At 44.9% G+C, this 19134-nt stretch overlaps 1 protein-coding gene across 3 annotated transcripts in view; it reads left to right on the top strand.

Annotated features, from left to right (window-relative positions):
* Window positions 1-7215: 7215 nt before the first annotated feature.
* The window catches only part of SFSWAP (splicing factor SWAP), a 137607-nt gene continuing 125688 nt past the window's right edge, over window positions 7216-19134 (top strand). For all 3 annotated transcript variants that reach the window (XM_061602318.1, XM_061602320.1, XM_061602319.1), the window contains exons 1-3: window positions 7216-7763; window positions 15389-15558; window positions 16103-16237. In XM_061602318.1, coding sequence (XP_061458302.1) covers window positions 7231-7763; window positions 15389-15558; window positions 16103-16237 — 838 coding nt within the window. In that variant the 5' untranslated portion in view covers window positions 7216-7230. The remainder of the gene's footprint in view (window positions 7764-15388; window positions 15559-16102; window positions 16238-19134) is intronic.

A 19134-nucleotide genomic window follows, 5' to 3' on the forward strand; every position in this document is an offset into this window, starting at 1 on the left:
GGCTGAGTGGACCTCGACCCCTTTTACCAGAGATTCGACTTCCTCCTTCCGTTGGAACTGAACTCCGGCTGTGAGCAGAGCTTCGGCTGCGTTACCGCTGCTTACCACTCTGACACTCTGACTTCCATGACACAGACAAAATTTGAACCAGGCACTAAATTACACCAACCTTTGATCTACCTTCTGTCCATAATAGGAAGCTGCCTCATGCTGGTCCATCTAGGCCAGTACCATATGCAGTGAGTGGCAGCAGTTGTCCAGGTTTTCAGACACAGGACATTCCCAGCTTTGCTTGGAGATGCTGGGGACTGAACCTGGGACCTTCTAAATGCAAAGCAGATACTCCACCACTGAGCTACAGTTTTTCTCCAAATATCTGAAGGGCTGTCATGCAGATGATGGAGCAAACCTGTTCTCTGCTGCTTCAGAAGGCAGGAGTAGAACCAATGTGTCAAAATTAAGGGTTTATCTAGTTGGTTTACAGGGCAGGACTTGAACCAATGAATGGAAATGGAAGAGAAGCAGATGTCAGCTAAAAATTGGAGAAACTTCCAAATGGTAAGAGCTGTTGGATTGCGGAACAGGACATTTTGGGAAGTACTGGGCTTTCCTTTACTGGATGCATTCGAGATGAGGCTGGACAGACATCTGTCAGGGACGCTGCCGTTGCATCCTGCATTGTAACTCTTGCAGAGGTTAAACTAGATGGCCTCAAGATCATTTCCAATGCAGCTACTGTCAGACTAGGGGCTCGGAGGCCATCCTTACTCACCCACAACAATGAAGCTCACTGTGTGGTCTAGGGCCAGTTGCTGACTCTCAACCTAACCCACCCCACAGGGTTGTTGTGAGGAGAAAATTGGGCGGAGAAAAATAATGTATGCCACCTTGAGCTCCTTGGAGGAAAAGTGGGATATAACTGTAATAAATAAATGCAATAAATACATTTAAAAACTGTAGATCAGGGATGGGGAACATGTGGCCCTCCAGACATTGATGGACTCCAACCCCATCAGCCCCAGCAAACATGTCCAATGGATGGGGATAATGATAGTTGTAGATAAGATATGAATAACTTTTCTAAACTAGCTGTTGTGCCTAAAAATTAAACTCAATTTAAAAAACCAAACAGGCAAACCTAGAGATGGAAGGATCTGTCAGTTTCGGTTCTCTAAGTTTCATATCTCTGTAGAAAATTCTTCAGCATTTTAGCACAAATGTCTCCTAAGAAACAGATTTTTCTATGCAGTTTTGACTAACGTACACATTTCTGCAAGCAAGTTCTCCTAATACATTTTTGTATATTATTTTCACTAATATATTCATTTTTTGCACACTTTGCTCTAATAGTATGCTGTAAATGTTTCTGTAAATGTTGTTTGGTTGGAGAACTGCATTGCAATATTAGGATAAGTGCAAATTTTGAAGGATGTGTTTCAGTTCTCATATTACTTCAGAAAGTGTGAATTTGATAGATTAGCCTTTAAATGTGAACTGAATCAAATGCTCATCAATCCTAGGCACACCTCACAGACTTCATGCCAGGTACCCATTCTGTTCTAAGAGGCTTTGTGACACGAAGAGTCACGAAGTGACTAAGAGGCTTTAGCTCCACGAGCTAGAGGGAGCCCCAGCTGACGAAGCGTCAAGGCCCCAGCTGACAAAGCGTCAAGGCGAGTTAAGCAGCAGAGCGAAAAGAGGGTAAGTAGCTCCCATTTATTCCATTATTTAAATTGAAGTAAAACAGCTCAGAGAAATAACTAATAAGGGCAGCCCAAGGTCACCCTGAGCTAGGAGCCAAATCCTGAAAGAACCTATATCTTAGGAGACAGATCCTAGGAGAAGGAAGCGTATAGAAAGCTAGTTTTCAACACCGCCCTAGCAGGAAAGCTTCAGGGGACACTGTAAACAAGGCTAAATTCCAGTCGGAGAGAAGGGGGAAAAGGAAACTCCACCGATACATACAGGGAGAGAGGCAGCTCAGTCCTTGCTAAAAAGGGCAGCTTCAGCCTTCCTGAAACACAACCACAAGCTCTGTTTCCCTAGGTTAAAGAAAGGTCAGGCTGTTCTAGGTGGGAAAACAACAAACACAAAAGACTTGCCTGGAAGGCGCAGCCCCTTGATTAGATTAAAAGCAGCCAAAAGCTTAAACAGCCCCGCCCCTCGCCCAGGAAGGAAGCCTGAGAGAATACTAAAGAGTTAAGCCCCAGCTGATAGCCATCAGCCTCAAGTAACACATCACTGGCTGGCAGCAGTAGCTGGGAGGAACCAGCCACACATATAAAGTCAGAGCACCCTAGCGAGGGAGCCTGCTCCACGAGCTAGAGGGAGCCCCAGCTGAGTTAAAAGCGAGTTAAGCAGCAGGGCGAGTTAAGCAGCAGGGCGAGTTAAGCAGCAGGGCGAGTAGGCCAGGGCCCCCCACTCTGTCCGTCTGTTCCCTGACCTCAACTAAACCGCAGTCTCCAACCCATTGACGTAATAAACCTTAAACAAAACTATGCAGGTAAGAAGCCAGCAGGGGTGTGGGGGCTTTCCAGTGTTTTGCACCGCCTGCAGCATGTACGACTATCTGCCTGTTGGACAGAAGTCGTGGGTGTGCTCTCGGTGCAATGAGCTCCTGGCTCTCCGGGAATGACTTCATTTCCTTGAGGCCAAGGTGGCGGACCTGGAAAAGCTGAGAGAGGCAGAGAGGTGTGTGGAGGAGGCCTTCAGGGACGTTATAGCTGTGTCCCACTCCAATGATGATAGCTCTCCTGCTATCATGGACAACGATGGTCTCAGGGAAGGAGAGCATCCAGCTGAGGAAGAGGGAAACGATCCCTTAGAAGGGACCCATTCCTTGGGGGATGAGCAGCTATCCTCTTGTGCTGAGGATATATCTCCAGGGGGTGGAGGGATCCTTGTAGTGGGTGATTCGATCATTAGGAACATAGACAGTGGGGTGTGTGATGGGCGTGTAGACCGCAAGGTGTTTTGCCTGCCTGGGGCGAAGGTTGCGGATATCGCCTATCGTTTAGATAGTTTGGTAGACAGTGCTGGGAAGGAGTCAGTGGTTGTGGTGCACGTTGGCACCAACGACATGGGGAAATGCAGCCGTGAGGTCCTGGAAGCAAAATTTAGGTTGCTAGGTAGGATGCTGAAAGCCAGGACCTCCAAGGTGGCTTTCTCTGAAAAGCTACCGGTTCCACGCGCAGGACCAGCCAGACAGGCCCAGCTTCGCAGTCTCAATGCGTGGATGAGACGATGGTGTCGGGTGGAAGGGTTTGGATTTGTTAGGCACTGGGGAACATTTTGGGACAAGCCGGGCCTGTACAAAAGGGACGGGCTCCACTTGAACCAGAATGGAACCAGACTGCTGGCACTTAAAATTAAAAAGGTGGCAGAGCAGCTTTTAAACTGACTGAGGGGGGAAACCCGACAGGAGCTGAGAAAGGTCCGGTTCGGAATAAACCTCCCGCCTGGGATAAAAACCAAAGAAATGATGAAATGTTAAAAGGGGTAGGCCTAGAAGTAGGCATTGTGACAGCAGGGGCACAGGATATAAATTCAGAAGAGCAAAATTACCACAGGCCTAACCACAAGTGCCAAAGACACTTGAAGAGAGACACTGCTTACAAGTGCCTGTACGCTAATGCTAGGAGCCTGCGAACCAAGATGGGAGAACTGGAGTGCTTGGTCTTAGAGAAGAGCATTGATATAGTGAGCATAACGGAGACCTGGTGGAATGGAGAAAACCAGTGGGATACGGTTATCCCTGGATATAAACTATATCGGAAGGACAGGGAAGGACGTCTTGGTGGCGGAGTCGTTCTATACGTGAAAGAAGGCATTGAATCCAGCAAGCTCGAAACCCCCAAAGAGGCAGACTCCTCCACAGAATCATTGTGGGTGGTGATACCATGCCCCAGGAGGGACTTAATACTGGGAACAATCTATCGTCCCCCTGATCAAAATGCTCAGGGAGACCTGGAGATGAGATATGAAATTGAGGAAGCATCCAAACTAGGAAATGTGGTAGTAATGGGTGACTTCAACTACCCGGACATAGACTGGCTGCATATGTGTTCCAGTCATGACAAAGAAGCAAAGTTTCTAGATATTCTAAATGACTATTCCCTAGACCAGTTGGTCATGGAACCGACCAGAGGGACGGCAACCCTGGACTTAATCCTCAGTGGGGACCGGGACCTGGTGCAAGTTGTAAGTGTTGTTGAACCGATTGGGAGCAGTGACCACAGTGCATACATGTAACTGGCCAATTGCCAAGAAAATCCAACACGGTCACATTTGACTTCAAAAGAGGAAACTTCACAAAAATGAGGGGATTGGTAAAAAGAAAGCTGAAAAACAAAGTCCAGAGGGTCACATCACTCGAAAATGCTTGGAAGTTGTTTAAAAACACTATATTAGAAGCTCAACTGGAGTGCATACCGCAGACCAGAAAAGGTACCGCCAGGGCCAAGAAGATGCCAGCATGGTTAACGAGCAAAGTCAAGGAAGCTCTTAGAGGCAAAAAGTCTTCCTTCAAAATATGGAAGTCTTGTCCAAATGAAGAAAATAAAAAATAACACAAACCATCTAGGGAGACAATTGGACCCTTGGATGATAAGGGAGTCAAAGGTGTACTAAAGAACGATAAGGAGATTGCAGAGAAGCTAAATGAATTCTTTGCATCTGTCTTCACAGTGGAAGATATAGGGCAGATCCCTGAACCTGAACTAACATTTGCAGGAAGGGATTCTGAGGAACTGAGACAAATAGTGGTAACGAGAGAGGAAGTTCTAAGCTTAATGGACAATATAAAAACTGACAAATCACCGGGCCCGGATGGCATCCACCCGAGAGTTCTCAAAGAACTCAAAGGTGAAATTGCTGATCTGCTAACTAAAATATGTAACTTGTCCCTCGGGTCCTCCTCCAGAGGGGATCCCAGAAATTACAGGCCACTTAGCTTAACTTCTGTCCCTGGAAAACTGGTAGAAAGTATTATTAAAGCTAGATTAACTAAGCACATAGAAGAACAAGCCTTGCTGAAGCAGAGCCAGCATGGCTTCTGCAAGGGAAAGTCCTGTCTCAGTAACCTATTAGAATTCTTTGAGAGTGTCAACAAGCATATAGATAGAGGTGATCCAGTGGACATAGTGTACTTAGACTTTCAAAAAGCGTTTGACAAGGTACCTCACCAAAGGCTTCTGAGGAAGCTTAGCAGTCATGGAATAAGAGGAGAGGTCCTCTTGTGGATAAGAAATTGGTTAAGAAGCAGAAAGCAGAGAGTAGGAATAAACGGACAGTTCTCCCAATGGAGGGCTGTAGAAAGTGGAGTCCCTCAAGGATCGGTATTGGGACCTGTACTTTTCAACTTGTTCATTAATGACCTAGAATTAGGAGTGAGCAGTGAAGTGGCCAAGTTTGCTGACGACACTAAATTGTTCAGGGTTGTTAAAACAAAAAGGGATTGCGAAGAGCTCCAAAAAGACCTCTCCAAACTGAGTGAATGGGCAGAAAAATGGCAAATGCAATTCAATATAAACAAGTGTAAAATTATGCATATTGGAGCAAAAAATCTGAATTTCACATATACGCTCATGGGGTCTGAACTGGCGGTGACCGACCAGGAGAGAGACCTCGGGGTTGTAGTGGACAGCACAATGAAAATGTCGACCCAGTGTGCGGCAGCTGTGAAAAAGGCAAATTCCATGCTAGGGATAATTAGGAAAGGTATTGAAAATAAAACAGCCATTATCACAATGCCGTTGTATAAATCTATGGTGCGGCCGCATTTGGAATACTGTGTACAGTTCTGGTCGCCTCATCTCAAAAAGGATATTATAGAGTTGGAAAAGGTTCAGAAGAGGGCAACCAGAATGATCAAGGGGATGGAGCGACTCCCTTACGAGGAAAGGTTGCAGCATTTGGGGCTTTTTAGTTTAGAGAAAAGGCGGGTCAGAGGAGACATGATAGAAGTGTATAAAATTATGCATGGCATTGAGAAAGTGGATAGAGAAAAGTTCTTCTCCCTCTCTCGTAATACTAGAACTCGTGGACATTCAAAGAAGCTGAATGTTGGAAGATTCAGGACAGACAAAAGGAAGTACTTCTTTACTCAGCGCATAGTTAAACTATGGAATTTGCTCCCACAAGATGCAGTAATGGCCACCAGCTTGGACGGCTTTAAAAGAAGATTAGACAAATTTATGGAGGACAGGGCTATCAATGGCAACTAGCCATGATGGCTGTGCTCTGCCACCCTAGTCAGAGGCAGCATGCTTCTGGGAACCAGTTGCCGGAAGCCTCAGGAGGGGAGAGTGTTCTTGCACTCAGGTCCTGCTTGCAGGCTTCCCCCAGGCACCTGGTTGGCCACTGTGAGAACAGGATGCTGGACTAGATGGGCCACTGGCCTGATCCAGCAGGCTCTTCTTATGTTCTTATGTTCTTAAAAAACAGTGCTTCCTGTTTCAGAATAGTTTTAGAGAATTTGGGATACTGTAATGATGATAAAGTTGCCCTGTATATAAGTATTGAGATAATGTCGATAATGACTTCTTGCAAAACATGAGGGCAGTGTATAGCAACATAACATTTAAAAGCAATACAGAAAAGCAATTATAGGAAGGAAATAGTCATTACAGTCAAATAGTCAAATTAAAAGAGGCTCCCTGTGGGAGGGAGGGATATAAATTTAATAATAAATAAATAAAAGAGAAATAAATCTATTCTTAGAAATGTGAGCACTGTTTGTTATGTTTTAGAATGACAAATTCCAAGAAAATGTATATTGGCACAGTTTATTTACGTTATTGTAGTATGATATTATGTTTAAAATGTAAACAAGTATTTTACAATAATAAATAACAATAAACGATTTTTTTTAAAAATAAAAGAAAACATATGTGTCTACACTACAAAAATGATAGGAACCTATGGCCTTCCACATATTTCCAAGCTTACAACTCCCGTTAGGCCCAGCCAGTATGGCCAATAGCTAGGAATTATGGGAACTGTAGTCTAGCATCATCTGGAGAACCACAGGTTTTCTTGCTATCTCTCCTCATCCACTTTGCTTTTTATAAACCTGTTTCAGAGTGACATTTTCGCCACTACTCTCGCTGACTGCTACACCATCCCAACACCTCTTCACAATAATTTTTCCCCACGCTTTTCTCTCTCCTTCAACCCCCTTTGAAACAATCCCTCCGCGTTCCCCCTGCTGTCTTTACGTTTTCTCTTCTAATGACGAATCTGCCGCAGCCGACTGAGTTCCGTTCGTTTGGGCGGATTTTGCCTCCTGGCTTTCTCCTCAGCCACCGGAAGTGGCTCGGCCGCCATTTTGTCTTGGGCAATGGCGACTTTGTGGGGGCCGAAGAGGAGCCGGACGGGGGAGAGGAGGCCGTGGCCGTGAGAGGAGTCAGGCAACCGGGCGAGCGAATTATCTCCTTTTCTTTTCGGGCGGGGACAAGCCAGGCTGTCTCGACGATGTACGTGGGACGGGCGAGCGCGGCGGAGGGCGGCCCGGCGCCGCGGACGATACTGTCTGTTGGCGCCGCCGCAGCGCATCCTGTTGCGGCCGCGGGTCCGAGTGGCAGCGGCGGGAGCAGCAGCAGCAGCGACGGGGCAGGTGGAAGCGGCAGCAGCGGCGGCCGCGTGGAACTCCTTGTGTTCGGTTACGCGTGCAAGCTGTTCCGCGACGACGAGAAGGCGCTTCAGCAGGAGCAAGGCCGCCACCTCATCCCTTGGATGGGAGAGCCTTCCATCATGATCGATAGGTCGGTGCAAGCCAACCCCCCGCCCGCCTATCGCTTCTCTTTATCTTTTTTTTTTTTCTGGGGGTGCGTGTGTTATGCTTTGAACGGCTCTCTGCCAAGCAGGATACGGGAGACCGAGGGGGAGAAAAGACGGTTGAAATAATGACTTTTATTGATACTGATTTTTTTTTTAAAATCCCCAAAACTTCTTGCTATTGCCCTCTCTCAGATCGCAGGCAGCCGTGTTGGTCCGTTTAGAAAACGAGGGGGGAGGGCTCCCAAAAGTTAACAGTAAGGCAGAAGTGAGGAATCTGGTGCCCTCAAGATCATTTCCATCATTCTTCCATCATTCTTGATCTCTGGCTGGGGCTAGTGAGACTTGGAGTAAATTGACATCGCGCCACAGGCTCCCCACTTCTGGATAATACCTTTATTAAGGTACTGGTCCTTTGCACGCCTAATTACTTGGGAGCATGCCCCTTATCAAATGTCATGGTACTTGCTTCTGAGTAAGTGTGCATAGGATTGTATTGATGGAGCATTTATTTATTTGATTTATATCCTGCTCTTCCTCCCAGCAGGAGCCCAGGGCAGCAAACAAAAGCACTTAAGAACACTTTAAAACATCATAAAAACACATTAAAATACATTAAAACAAAACATATTTAAAAACTTTCTTAAAAAAACCTTTCAAAACTTCTTCTAAAAATATATATATTAAAAACATTTTTTTAAAAAAAGGTGTAAGAACATATTAAAAAGCAATTCCAACGCCGATGCAGACTGGGATAAGGTCTCAACTTTAAAGGCTTGTTGAAAGAGGAAGGTCTTCAGTAGTCTCTGAAAAGATAACAGAGATGGTGCCTGGCTAATATTTAAGGGGAGAGAATTCCACAGGGTAGGTGCTGCCACACTAAAGGTCCGTTTCCTGTGTTGTGCAGAACGGACCTCCTGATAAGATGGTATCTGCAGGAGGCCCTCACCTGCAGAGCGCAGTGATCGATTGGGTATATAAGGGGTAAGTTGATCTTTCAGGTATCCTGGTCCCAAGCTGTATAGGACTTTGTACACCAAAACTAGAACCTTGAACTTGGCCCGGTAGCAAATGGGCAGCCAGTGCAATTCTTTCAGCAGCAGGGTGACATGTTGACGATACTATTCTCTGAAAAAGACATTGGAGATAGGATCGGAACCACTGTAAAAGAGTGCCTCCAATACCCATCTCACCAAGTCGGCCCAGAAAGATACCATGGTCAATGGTATCAAAAGCCGCAGAGAGATCAAGTAAGAATAACAGGCTCGCACTTCCCGTGTCCTTTTCCTGATAAAGATCATTCATTAGGTCGACCAAGGCCAATAACCAGGCCTGAACCCAGACTGGAATGGGACAAGATAATCTGTTTCACCCAAGAGTTCTTGCAACTGCTGCGTCACAACCCACTCAATCACTTTCCCTAAGAAGGGGATATTTGCGACCGGTTGGTAGTTGTCACAAACCAATGGGTCCAGGGTGGGTTTTTTCAGGACTGGTTGCATCACTGCCTCTTTCAGGGAGGCTGAAACCACTCTTTCCCACAATGATGCGTTGACCACACCCTGGATCCACTCTGTCAAACCCCCTTGGCAAGCTTTAATAAGCCAAGAAGGGCAAGGGTTGAGAGGACATGTTGCTGGCCGCTGCATCATTGCAAGCACCTTGTCTACGTCATCAGGCTGCATCAACTGAAGCCGTTCCCAGAAGTTCCAGCAGGCGTTGCACTGGACACCTCACTGGGGACTACAGTAGATGTGGATGGGACATCAAGAGGCGAGCAACTTTACCCTCAAAGTGCCTTGCAAACAATTCACAGTGGGCCTCTGAAGCGTCTAAAACTCCATTTCCTGGAGTTGATGTCAAAAGACCCCTGACAGTACGGAAAAGCTGCACTGGACTGCTACTTGAGGATGTGATGGAGGCAGAGAAGTGCGCCTTCTTTGCTGCCCTTACCACCACACAGTAGGCACAGTTATGATGTTTTATTCATGTCCGATCAGCCTCACAGCACGTCTTTCGCCATTTGCGCTCTAGCTGTCACCCAGCCTGTTTCGTTGCCCTTAGCTCACTGGTGTACCAAGGTGCAAGTTGGGCTCCACAATGCCGGAGAGAGCAGTTGGGGGCAACCGCCTTGTTGTTCCACAGTGTGACAAGGGCTTCAACAGGGTCATCTGCTCTATCTACTGGAAACACTGGGCATTCAGTAATCCTTTGGATTCCATTAATCTCTGGGGGCGGACCATCTTAATCTGTCCAGCACCCCTGCAGGGAAGGATTGGAACCATAAATCTAAACTTCACCAGGAAGTGATATGACTATGACAATGGGGTGACATCCACCACCCCCATCTCCAGACCACCACTTGCTCCATCTGGAGCAAAAATCAAGTCAAGTGTGTGCCCTGCTGTATGCTTCGGGCCGTTGACAACTTGAGACAGCCCCATGGTTGTCATGGAGGCCATGAAGTCTCAAGCCGGAACACTAGAGGCAGCCTCAGCATGGACATTGAAATCACCCAGCACTATTGTTCTGGGCTCCTCCAATACCACAGCCAAGACAACCTCTTCCAGCTCGGTCAGAGAAGCTGCCGAGCAGCAGGGTGGACGGTACACCAGCAGCAACCCTAGTTTACTGTCTCCTCGGCCCGACACCAGGTGCAGGCCCTCACAGCCAGCTCCAAGACAGAGTGGTTTCCTGGTGACAGAGATGGAAGTTCTGTAGACCGCAGCAACTCCTTCCTCCTGTCCCTGCAGCCTGTGTTGGTGTTGCACCGAGCATCCAGGTGGGCAAAGCTGGGTCAGATCAACTCCTCCCAGCTCACTCACCCAGGTCTTGGTAACGCAGACCTTATCGGCACCTTCATCCACGATCAAATAATGAATGAGTATAGTCTTATTGTGTACCGATCTGGTGTTAAACAACAACACACGCAGGACAGTGGGCAGTGCAGATGAGCAACGAGGAACTCCTCCATGAGAGGAGTGGCAGCAAGGAACAAGGCGCAGATAGCCTTGCCCTCATCTGCTATGGTAATTCAACACCTCTCTATAGCTATACTTCCCTCCACCCGTGATCACTGAAATTGGGGTGATATCACCCATGTTCCTCTTTACTAAGACTCCTCCTAAACACCTGATACGGACCCAGCAAGAGCCCACCAACAAAACCTATCTGAGCCAATTATCCCAGTAGGCCTCTGCGAGAATTGGGAACAGTCAGGCCCATTCAATATTTTTCACACAGGGCACATCTGCTCCCCCCACTCCATCTCACACCCAGGGAGGGCCAGCCTTCTGCCAGTTACACACTCACTCTGAAGGCATCTGGCGACTTCCCTCCATTCAGTTCACTGCACAGGCTCTCACCCTGTGCAGGAACTACACATGCGCCACACACCCTCCCCACCATCAATCTCCTCTAGATTGGTTTAAAGGAAAGAAAGGAAGTGCCCTCGCTAAGGGACTCCCCAAGGGGCAACCCCGTTTGGTGTCACCCCTTTGGTGGTGACCCCGCCAGCGGCAGACCCGCTACCCAAGGGCAGCTGGGCTTTTATGTCTCCTGACCCAGCCAGCAGCTGTTGCAAGGGGCTGCGAGATTAACTGCAGTCTCTCTCTGGAGCAAGGGTCAGGCAGGGCGTCTCAGTCCTTGCAGCACTTACCAGGGACTTCAGCTGTCTTGAAAGACAACAGTCCAGATAGCAAGCACCCAGATGCTCAGATACTCACTCCCAGGGCAGATCTTCTTCAGTCCCCTAGTGCTGCAGCTGTTTATTATATTCCCCCTTTTCCCCAAAGAGCACAAGGTGGCTTAGATGGTTCTGCCGCTCCCATTTTATCCTCACAACAACCCTATGAGGTAGATTAGGCTGGGAGCCTATGAGTGGCCCAAGGTCACTCAGTGAGTTTCATGGCTGAGTGGGGGTTTGACCCTGGTTAACCAGGCCCTAGTCCACATTAACCACTATGCTGCACAAAATGTGGTTATTCCCTAGTTTGTGTCATGTTGATTGATTCTAATAAGGGTGATTCCTTTTACTTTGGGTGGGTGTGGAATCTTCCTTTCTGTCATTTGGTTGTGCTGCCAACAGGGGTGGGGTGGGGTGCAGTGGGGAGAATTAACCTTAAAGATGACCAGATTTATTTTTGCATATTCATGGGCCAGCTCACTTTGCCAGATATGTACAGTTAGCTTCAGTTGGTGGATAATAGAAACCTTTTCCTAATTGAGTTTGTGTGTGCATGTGCATATATTTACTTTTGGATGTTTTTTTCTTGACCAAAAACATCTTTTTTGACAGCAGCCACTTAAAAAAGAAAATCATTTGTAACAACCAGATTAAAGTTAAAACAGCAGCAGTTGGCCAACTGAGGTTAACACTTCATGTATCTGACAAAGTGAATTCAAGCCCATGAATGTTTATGCTACAAGAGCCAGCGTGGCATAGTGGTTTGAGTGTTGGACTACGACCTGGGAGACCAGGGTTCGAATCCCCACACAGCCATAAAGCTCACTGGGTGACTTTGGGCCGGTCACTGTCTACCGCTTACCATGAAAACCCTATTCATAAGGTTTCCATAAGTCGGAATTGACTTGAAGGCAGTCCATTTCATTTTCAAATTTGTTAGCCTTTAAAATGGATTTCATGTTTTGCTTGATGTAGCAGACCAGTGTGACTACCCCTCTGGAGTTGGTGGTGATGGTGATCATAGATGATCCAGAGAAGGAGAGAGAGTGGAGGGGACACACAAATAGCTTCAGCTGCCTAATTTCAGCATGCTGAGTTGTTGATAAAGGCCCAGAAGCATAGCTGGTAAAAAAAAAAGTGGCAGCCTTAGATGAAAGTGCTTTCTCATGCCGTAGGTCTGAGGCTTACCTCTTAATAGCTCAGACTTGATAATTCTATATGCCTTTGGCCTCCCCCAATACTCAGTTCCTCCCTGGCAGACGGTTACCATATTATTGGGGGCCCCTCCCCCTTGTAGGAGGGGTGTATGTATATCTATATGCTGGGGGTGGGGGGTAACCTCCTTTTCAAACCAAACTTCATCATGGCTTCTCTTTAGAACTGAAGGAAGACTTGTGTGTTTGTTTGTTTGTTTTTTGTATACCAGAAGATAAACAAAAAATTTCTTTTTGGATTTCAGCTGGGTTTACAAGTGACTTAATCTTGGACTGTGTCTCATGCTATGACATCTTATGGCACTGTGTTTTTAGTGATAGTACATGGAATGTTGCACATGCAGCCTTTCCATCCTATTAACAAGGCTTATAGACCAAGCTTGATGGACTCTGAGCACCTGGTGATGTTTCATCCCCTGAATAATAGATCCTCTCACCCAGGCCACTATTAAGTAGCATATTTCTGTTTTGCTTTTCCTTCAAGGGTGTCTGGGTGGCATTCTTGCAACACTCCTGTGAGGCAGGTTAAGCTGATGCATAGTGACTGCCTTAAGGCCTTGTAGTGAGCTTCATGGCTCAACAGGGACTTGAACCTGGGATTCCAGTTTCCTAATACTTTAGCTGCTTTTCCATCCTGGTATTGTTTCTGGCAGCTGCTACTTGTATTGCTCCAAATCTAATTTATTTTCATTATGTTGTCAATTATCCATCTGTAAGATAAAATCTGATAGTGATTTTTGATTTGTTGGAAACTATATTATAGCGGTGTTGGTTTCTATAATCTTTGAATGTGTTCCTTATACTAGGCAGTTCTTTTTATTTTAAATAAAATCCTGTAGATGGAGCTTTGTGGTTGTGGCCAACTGGATAGTCTCAGAGTTGGGGCATTGACTGCCTGCAGTTTTAGTGGATGGTTAGGCAGGGATTTCCCATGAGTACTTATATACCAGGAGACTGAAACAGTGTTGTTTTAAGTAGTGATAAAATCCTCACAAGCACTCAACATAGGAGAGTCTGAATGGCTTTGGTTTGAAAAGGGGTATGTGGCATATTGCGTTTGCTCCTTCCGTTTGTGTTTTGCACAAACCTTGTCAGTTGTTGTGATTCCAAGACCCAAAGTGAAAACTTTTGCATTGTGATAAATACCCCAAAAGTGATAGTACTCTTGAATCCAGACAAAGCACATGGAAAATGATTTTCACTGGGACCTTAAAATGGCGACTTCTGTAAACATTCTTTGTATGCAAAAAACTGCTATAGATGCTAAATATTAAAGCATCTTGTTCCTGAGAGTGTTTTTTTGTTTGAAAAATTGATGTTGAAGTGGTAAATTGAAGATTGAACTTAGTTCCATGCTAAACAGATTGAAAAGCAGTTTAAATTCAAGTGTATTGTTTTGTAATTTTCAGTGAGGTTGATAGGCGATGGACACACTTCTGGGGCAGCTTGTAGTCTGGAATGAATCAACTGTGAAAAACAGTGGGAGCAAATTGTACATATGCTCATGACCTTTAAGCTAAAACAATCTACATTTGTAAATTAAGGAGGTTTGACAAACATGCACTCAACCATAATACAGAACTCCTTTCAGTTGGACAGAAAAATGTTCAGCCATACCTGAATTTTTTTTCCAGCCTGTGCTATTCAATGTCTTCAGAAATCCTCATTTTTATCTTGAGCAGCCTAAAGTTGTTCATCTTCTTCAGAAGATGAAATAAAATTAGTACTGAGATGTTCAAAGCCAGATCAAAAGGAAAATGTTCTTAATAATAGTTGGTTTGTTGCATTGTTTTTTTATTTAACTCAAGTCACACTTGTATAAAGTCTTCCTTGGCTGGTGGTGTTTCTGTCAACTCTCTTTTTCCTAATGGCACAATAAAATATTGGACTGCTATTAATCCTGTTCAATAAACTAAGCCAGCCTTGCACAGATAATTCCACAGAAATTATTGGCCCATAAAAATGCTTACTGAGCCACTTGCCAACTCATACTTTTGTTGCACTCTCTTCGCTTTATAAAAATATCCTTGTCTAGTTGTGTGAGGGGGATTCTCACAAAGATGACCAGCTCAAAGTAAAGCACTTACGCATACTTGAGGAGACTTCTGTTTCTCTGAGCATTATTGTAGTACCTTCTGTATAGAACCTCCTTAAATTGCATATATGTTACTGTTCCTATATATATGTGTGTCTCTCTATCACATAACCAGCACTTCTTTCCTCAGCCGAATGGCTAGGGGCCGAGCCTAGCCATGATTTTACCTCCAATGGACGCACGTTTCTTTGGTGAAGATTTCCCCTGAGAGTTCGAGACTAGCAGAAAGAAGCGAGGAAATTGCGACCGTTTGGTTCTTACGGATAGGTATTTATGTATTTGGGTTTGTGTAAATGTAAGATGTTACCTTTCCATCAAAAAAAATTATATTTTTTACAAGGGTGTTGAATGGTTGAACCATAAACGGTAAGAACAATGAAGAAATTGGTTCCTTTTTAACTATTAAGATCTTTTTCCCTTAATTGTACTAGCCAGTATTAAAGGGGGAATTGACACTTTTGTTGTAAAAAAATTGTAGTGGGTGAGAAGTGATTAATTAGATTAAAATACTGAATTAATTTATATTAAATATTTTTTAATTGTATGTGGTAAGTATTTGTATAGTGGCAGAAACTAAAGCCCAAAGTTCTTCCATTGACCATGCCTTTCATGTTGCAGGTATGATGGGCGTGGTCACCTGCATGACCTTTCTGAATATGATGCTGAATATTCCACATGGAACAGAGATTACCAGTTATCTGAAGAGGAGGCTAGAATAGAAGCCCTCTGTGATGAAGAGAGGTATTTAGCCTTGCGTACGGACTTGCTTGAGGAGGAGGCAAGGCAAGGTATTGCACAAGGACAACTTCCTGAGTTAGAACACATTTAATTGAAAATAACCTTTTTAAAAAAATGTTTCCACACATTATATACTCACTCTTTCTGATATTATTTTGACAGTACCCAGTGGATTCGAAAAACAAGCGTCTTTGCGTATCTGAGAGGACCTCAGCATAGTTTATATGTAGAGCCACACAGAAATTGCCCATGTTTTGAGGGCAGACTGAGAATTGAGACACTTTTAACTGTTCTTCTTTAACAGTATTGTATCACTGAAAAAGTTCTTGTTTTTGTTTTAAGTAGAATGATTTAACTCTTAAGACACTTATCTCAGCAGAAGAAACATGATCATCCAAACCAAAGCAAACCATATGGTTTCTGCCCCCTTGGGTTGGCAGAAGTCTCAGTGACCACAGATGACCTATGTGGTGAATTTGCTGTATATGTTGATGGTTGAATGTTAGGTTTAAAACCATTAACTTACTTTGAAGAAACAAAAATCTTGGGGGGTTTGTGTTCATTTTTTAATTGCATTTTGCATTTTTATTCAAGAGGAAGAATATAAGAGGCTGAGCGAAGCTTTGGCAGAAGATGGTACCTATAATGCAGTGGGATTCACTTACAGCAGTGATTATTATGATCCTTCGGAGCCCACTGAGGAGGAAGAACAGCCTTCAAAAGCAAAAGGTAAGAGATTCTGTGGATTAATAGGAAAAGAGCCTTTTTCTTCAGAAACAATACTTTGCAAGCTCAGAAAAACAAGAAATGAATAATATCTGTGATGTTGCATTATCTTCTTATGCCATTTGTTACAGGCACTCACCGAGAGTTTTGTCATCTATGCTCATAGGCAACCTTCTCTTAATTTGTTTTGTTTGTTTGGTTCTTGTGGACTTCAGTGTGACAGATTCCTGAGTTGAGTCCTCTGTGCCTCTCCAGAGATTGTTGGACTTCAACTCCCATCAGCCCCAGCAACCATGGGCAGGGATGCTTGGAGTTGTAGTCCAGCAACCCCTGGAGGCCTCCAGGTTCTCTACCCCTGATCTGAGGAGAGAGATATAGTTGGAAAGGAAGGCATAATCTCCTAGCTGTGATATCTGTAGCAACGAGACAAGGTGGGTACGGCAGTCCTTCATCAGTGCAATGTGCTCTCTTGAGTTCTGCACCTTTGTTGCTTGTTGATTTTATTTATTTAGAAAGTTTTTGAAATGTGGCCTTTCAGCAGGAGTTCTCAAAGCAGCTCACAATATCATAAAATGCAATGGATTGTACCCGCTGGTGGTGATTGTATTCAAGGTTTTTACTTCGTTTTGGGAATGTCAGTTGGACACTCTTGTTACAGTTCAGAAATAATCCTGTTAATTGCATAACATGTAGTGAATAAGCTGCTAGAAATTTGATGTCTGTGTTTAGCCAACTTAGAAAACATGCTGGCCTCTTAAAAACAGTGTGTGTGTTAATCAGTGCCAACCAGTGTAATTTTTTAAAAGCAAATGTAAGCTTCCCTTCTTCAGTATTCTAATTCTTTGTAATACCTGGCCCATGTACCTATGTTAATCATTAGAGGCACGTGGAAAAACTGAGAAGAAATAGTATGAGCTTTCTTCTAGTCTACAAAAGTCTTCTGGGATGATTCTGGCTTGTCACAGCCTACTAAGTGTGTGGCTGTTTTAAATGACCTCTCGTAACAGAGAGAGATAACTGCTTTACTGCAATTCAGAAGCACAGCGTTCTTTTTAAAATGCACAGGAACAACTGCAGAAATGACAATCCATTTTCTATGCAGTCAGAGCTCTGTAATGGTTGTTAGGATTGGGCAAGAGCTTTGTTTTTGGTTGTCTGCCAAACTACCTGTGGGTGCAGGTAAGGAGAGCTGACCAGTATTTTATTTTTACTGAGCTAGTTCAAGTTATCCAAATCATACTTGAGAGTAGTGAGTTGGAATTTTAAAGGACAACGTAGTAGCTGTTTACTTATATGATTAATTTATATGATTTCCCTCTCCCAATTGCTTTTTGAGAAATCCAAAATGCTTTTAACACTTGGTGATGGTGAGACTCAGTGATGCATCAAATCTTACAATGCGCTTCTAGAGTTTTCAGCACTACTGGAATGAAACAGATGTTCTTAAGGCAGTTCGTTAAAGCAGGCTCCCTGTAGTGAACTTAGTTGTCTAAAAGTGTCTTCCAAAATACCAGGTAGAAAAGTAGCTTTGCAAAAAATGTTTGAAAATATTGGAAAAATGTAGGCAATTGTTAAGTCTCTTCATCTGCTCCGTGTCTTGCAGTCCCTGCAGATTTAAGACAAAGAACAGACTCTACACTTTTCAGTTCTCTTGACCTGAGATGTACCCGACAGTGCATTACAGAATTCTACAATTTAAGCAGCAAATTATATATTATTTCTTTATCCCACTTTTCAGACAATTGTCTCTTAGAATGGTTTGCATCAATAATAATTAAAACAAAATAACCAGGCCCTGCAATCGCATTTACAAATTAAACAGGCAAGACACATAATCTGACAAAGCGTCAAGGCGAGATAAGCAGCACGGCGAGGAGGCCAGGGCCCCCCATTCTGCCCGTCTGTTCCCTGACCTCAACTAAACCACAGTCCCCAACCCATTAACGTAATAAACCTTAAACAAAACTATGCAGGTAAGAAGCCAGCAGGGGTGTGGGGGCTTTCCAGTGTTTAGCACTGCCTGCAGCATGTACGACTATCTGCCTGTTGGACAGAAGTCGTGGGTGTGCTCTTGGTGCAATGAGCTCCTGGCTCTCCGGGAACGACTTCATTTCCTTGAGGCCAAGGTGGCTGACCTGGAAAAGCTGAGAGAGGCAGAGAGGTGTGTGGATGAGGTCTTCAGGGACACTATAGCTGTGTCCCACTCCAAGGATGATAGCTCTCCTGCTATCATGGAGAACAATCATCTCAGAAGGAGAGCATCCAGCTGAGGAAGAGGGAAACGATCCCTTAGAAGGGACCCATTCCTTGGGGGATGAGCAGCTATCCTCTCGTGCCGAGGATATATCTCCAAGGGGTGGAGGGATCCTTGTAGTGGGTGATTCTATCATTAGGAACATAGACAGTGGGGTGTGTGATGGGCGTGCAGACCGCAAGGTGTTTTGCCTGCCTGGTGCGAAGGTTGCGGATATCGCCCATCGTTTAGATAGTTTGGTGGACAGTGCTGGGAAGGAGTCAGTGGTTGTGGTGCACGTTTGCACCAATGACATGGAGAAATGCAGCCGTGAGATCCTGGAAGCAAAATTTAGGTTACTAGGTAGGATGCTGAAAGCCAGGACCTCCAAGGTGGCTTTCTCTGAAAAGCTACCGGTTCCACGCGCAGGACCAGCCAGACAGGCCCAGCTTTGTAGTCTCAATGCGTGGATGAGACGATGGTGTCGGGTGGAAGGGTTTGGATTTGTTAGGCACTGGGGAACATTTTGGGACAAGCTGGGCCTGTACAAAAGGGACGGGCTCCACTTGAACCAGAATGGAACCAAACTGCTGGCACTTAAAATTAAAAAGGTGGCAGATCAGCTTTTAAACTGACTGAGGGGGGAAACCCGACAGGAGCTGAGGAA

The sequence above is a fragment of the Rhineura floridana genome, chromosome 19 (genome assembly GCF_030035675.1).
Source record: "Rhineura floridana isolate rRhiFlo1 chromosome 19, rRhiFlo1.hap2, whole genome shotgun sequence".
NCBI lineage: Eukaryota > Metazoa > Chordata > Lepidosauria > Squamata > Rhineuridae > Rhineura > Rhineura floridana.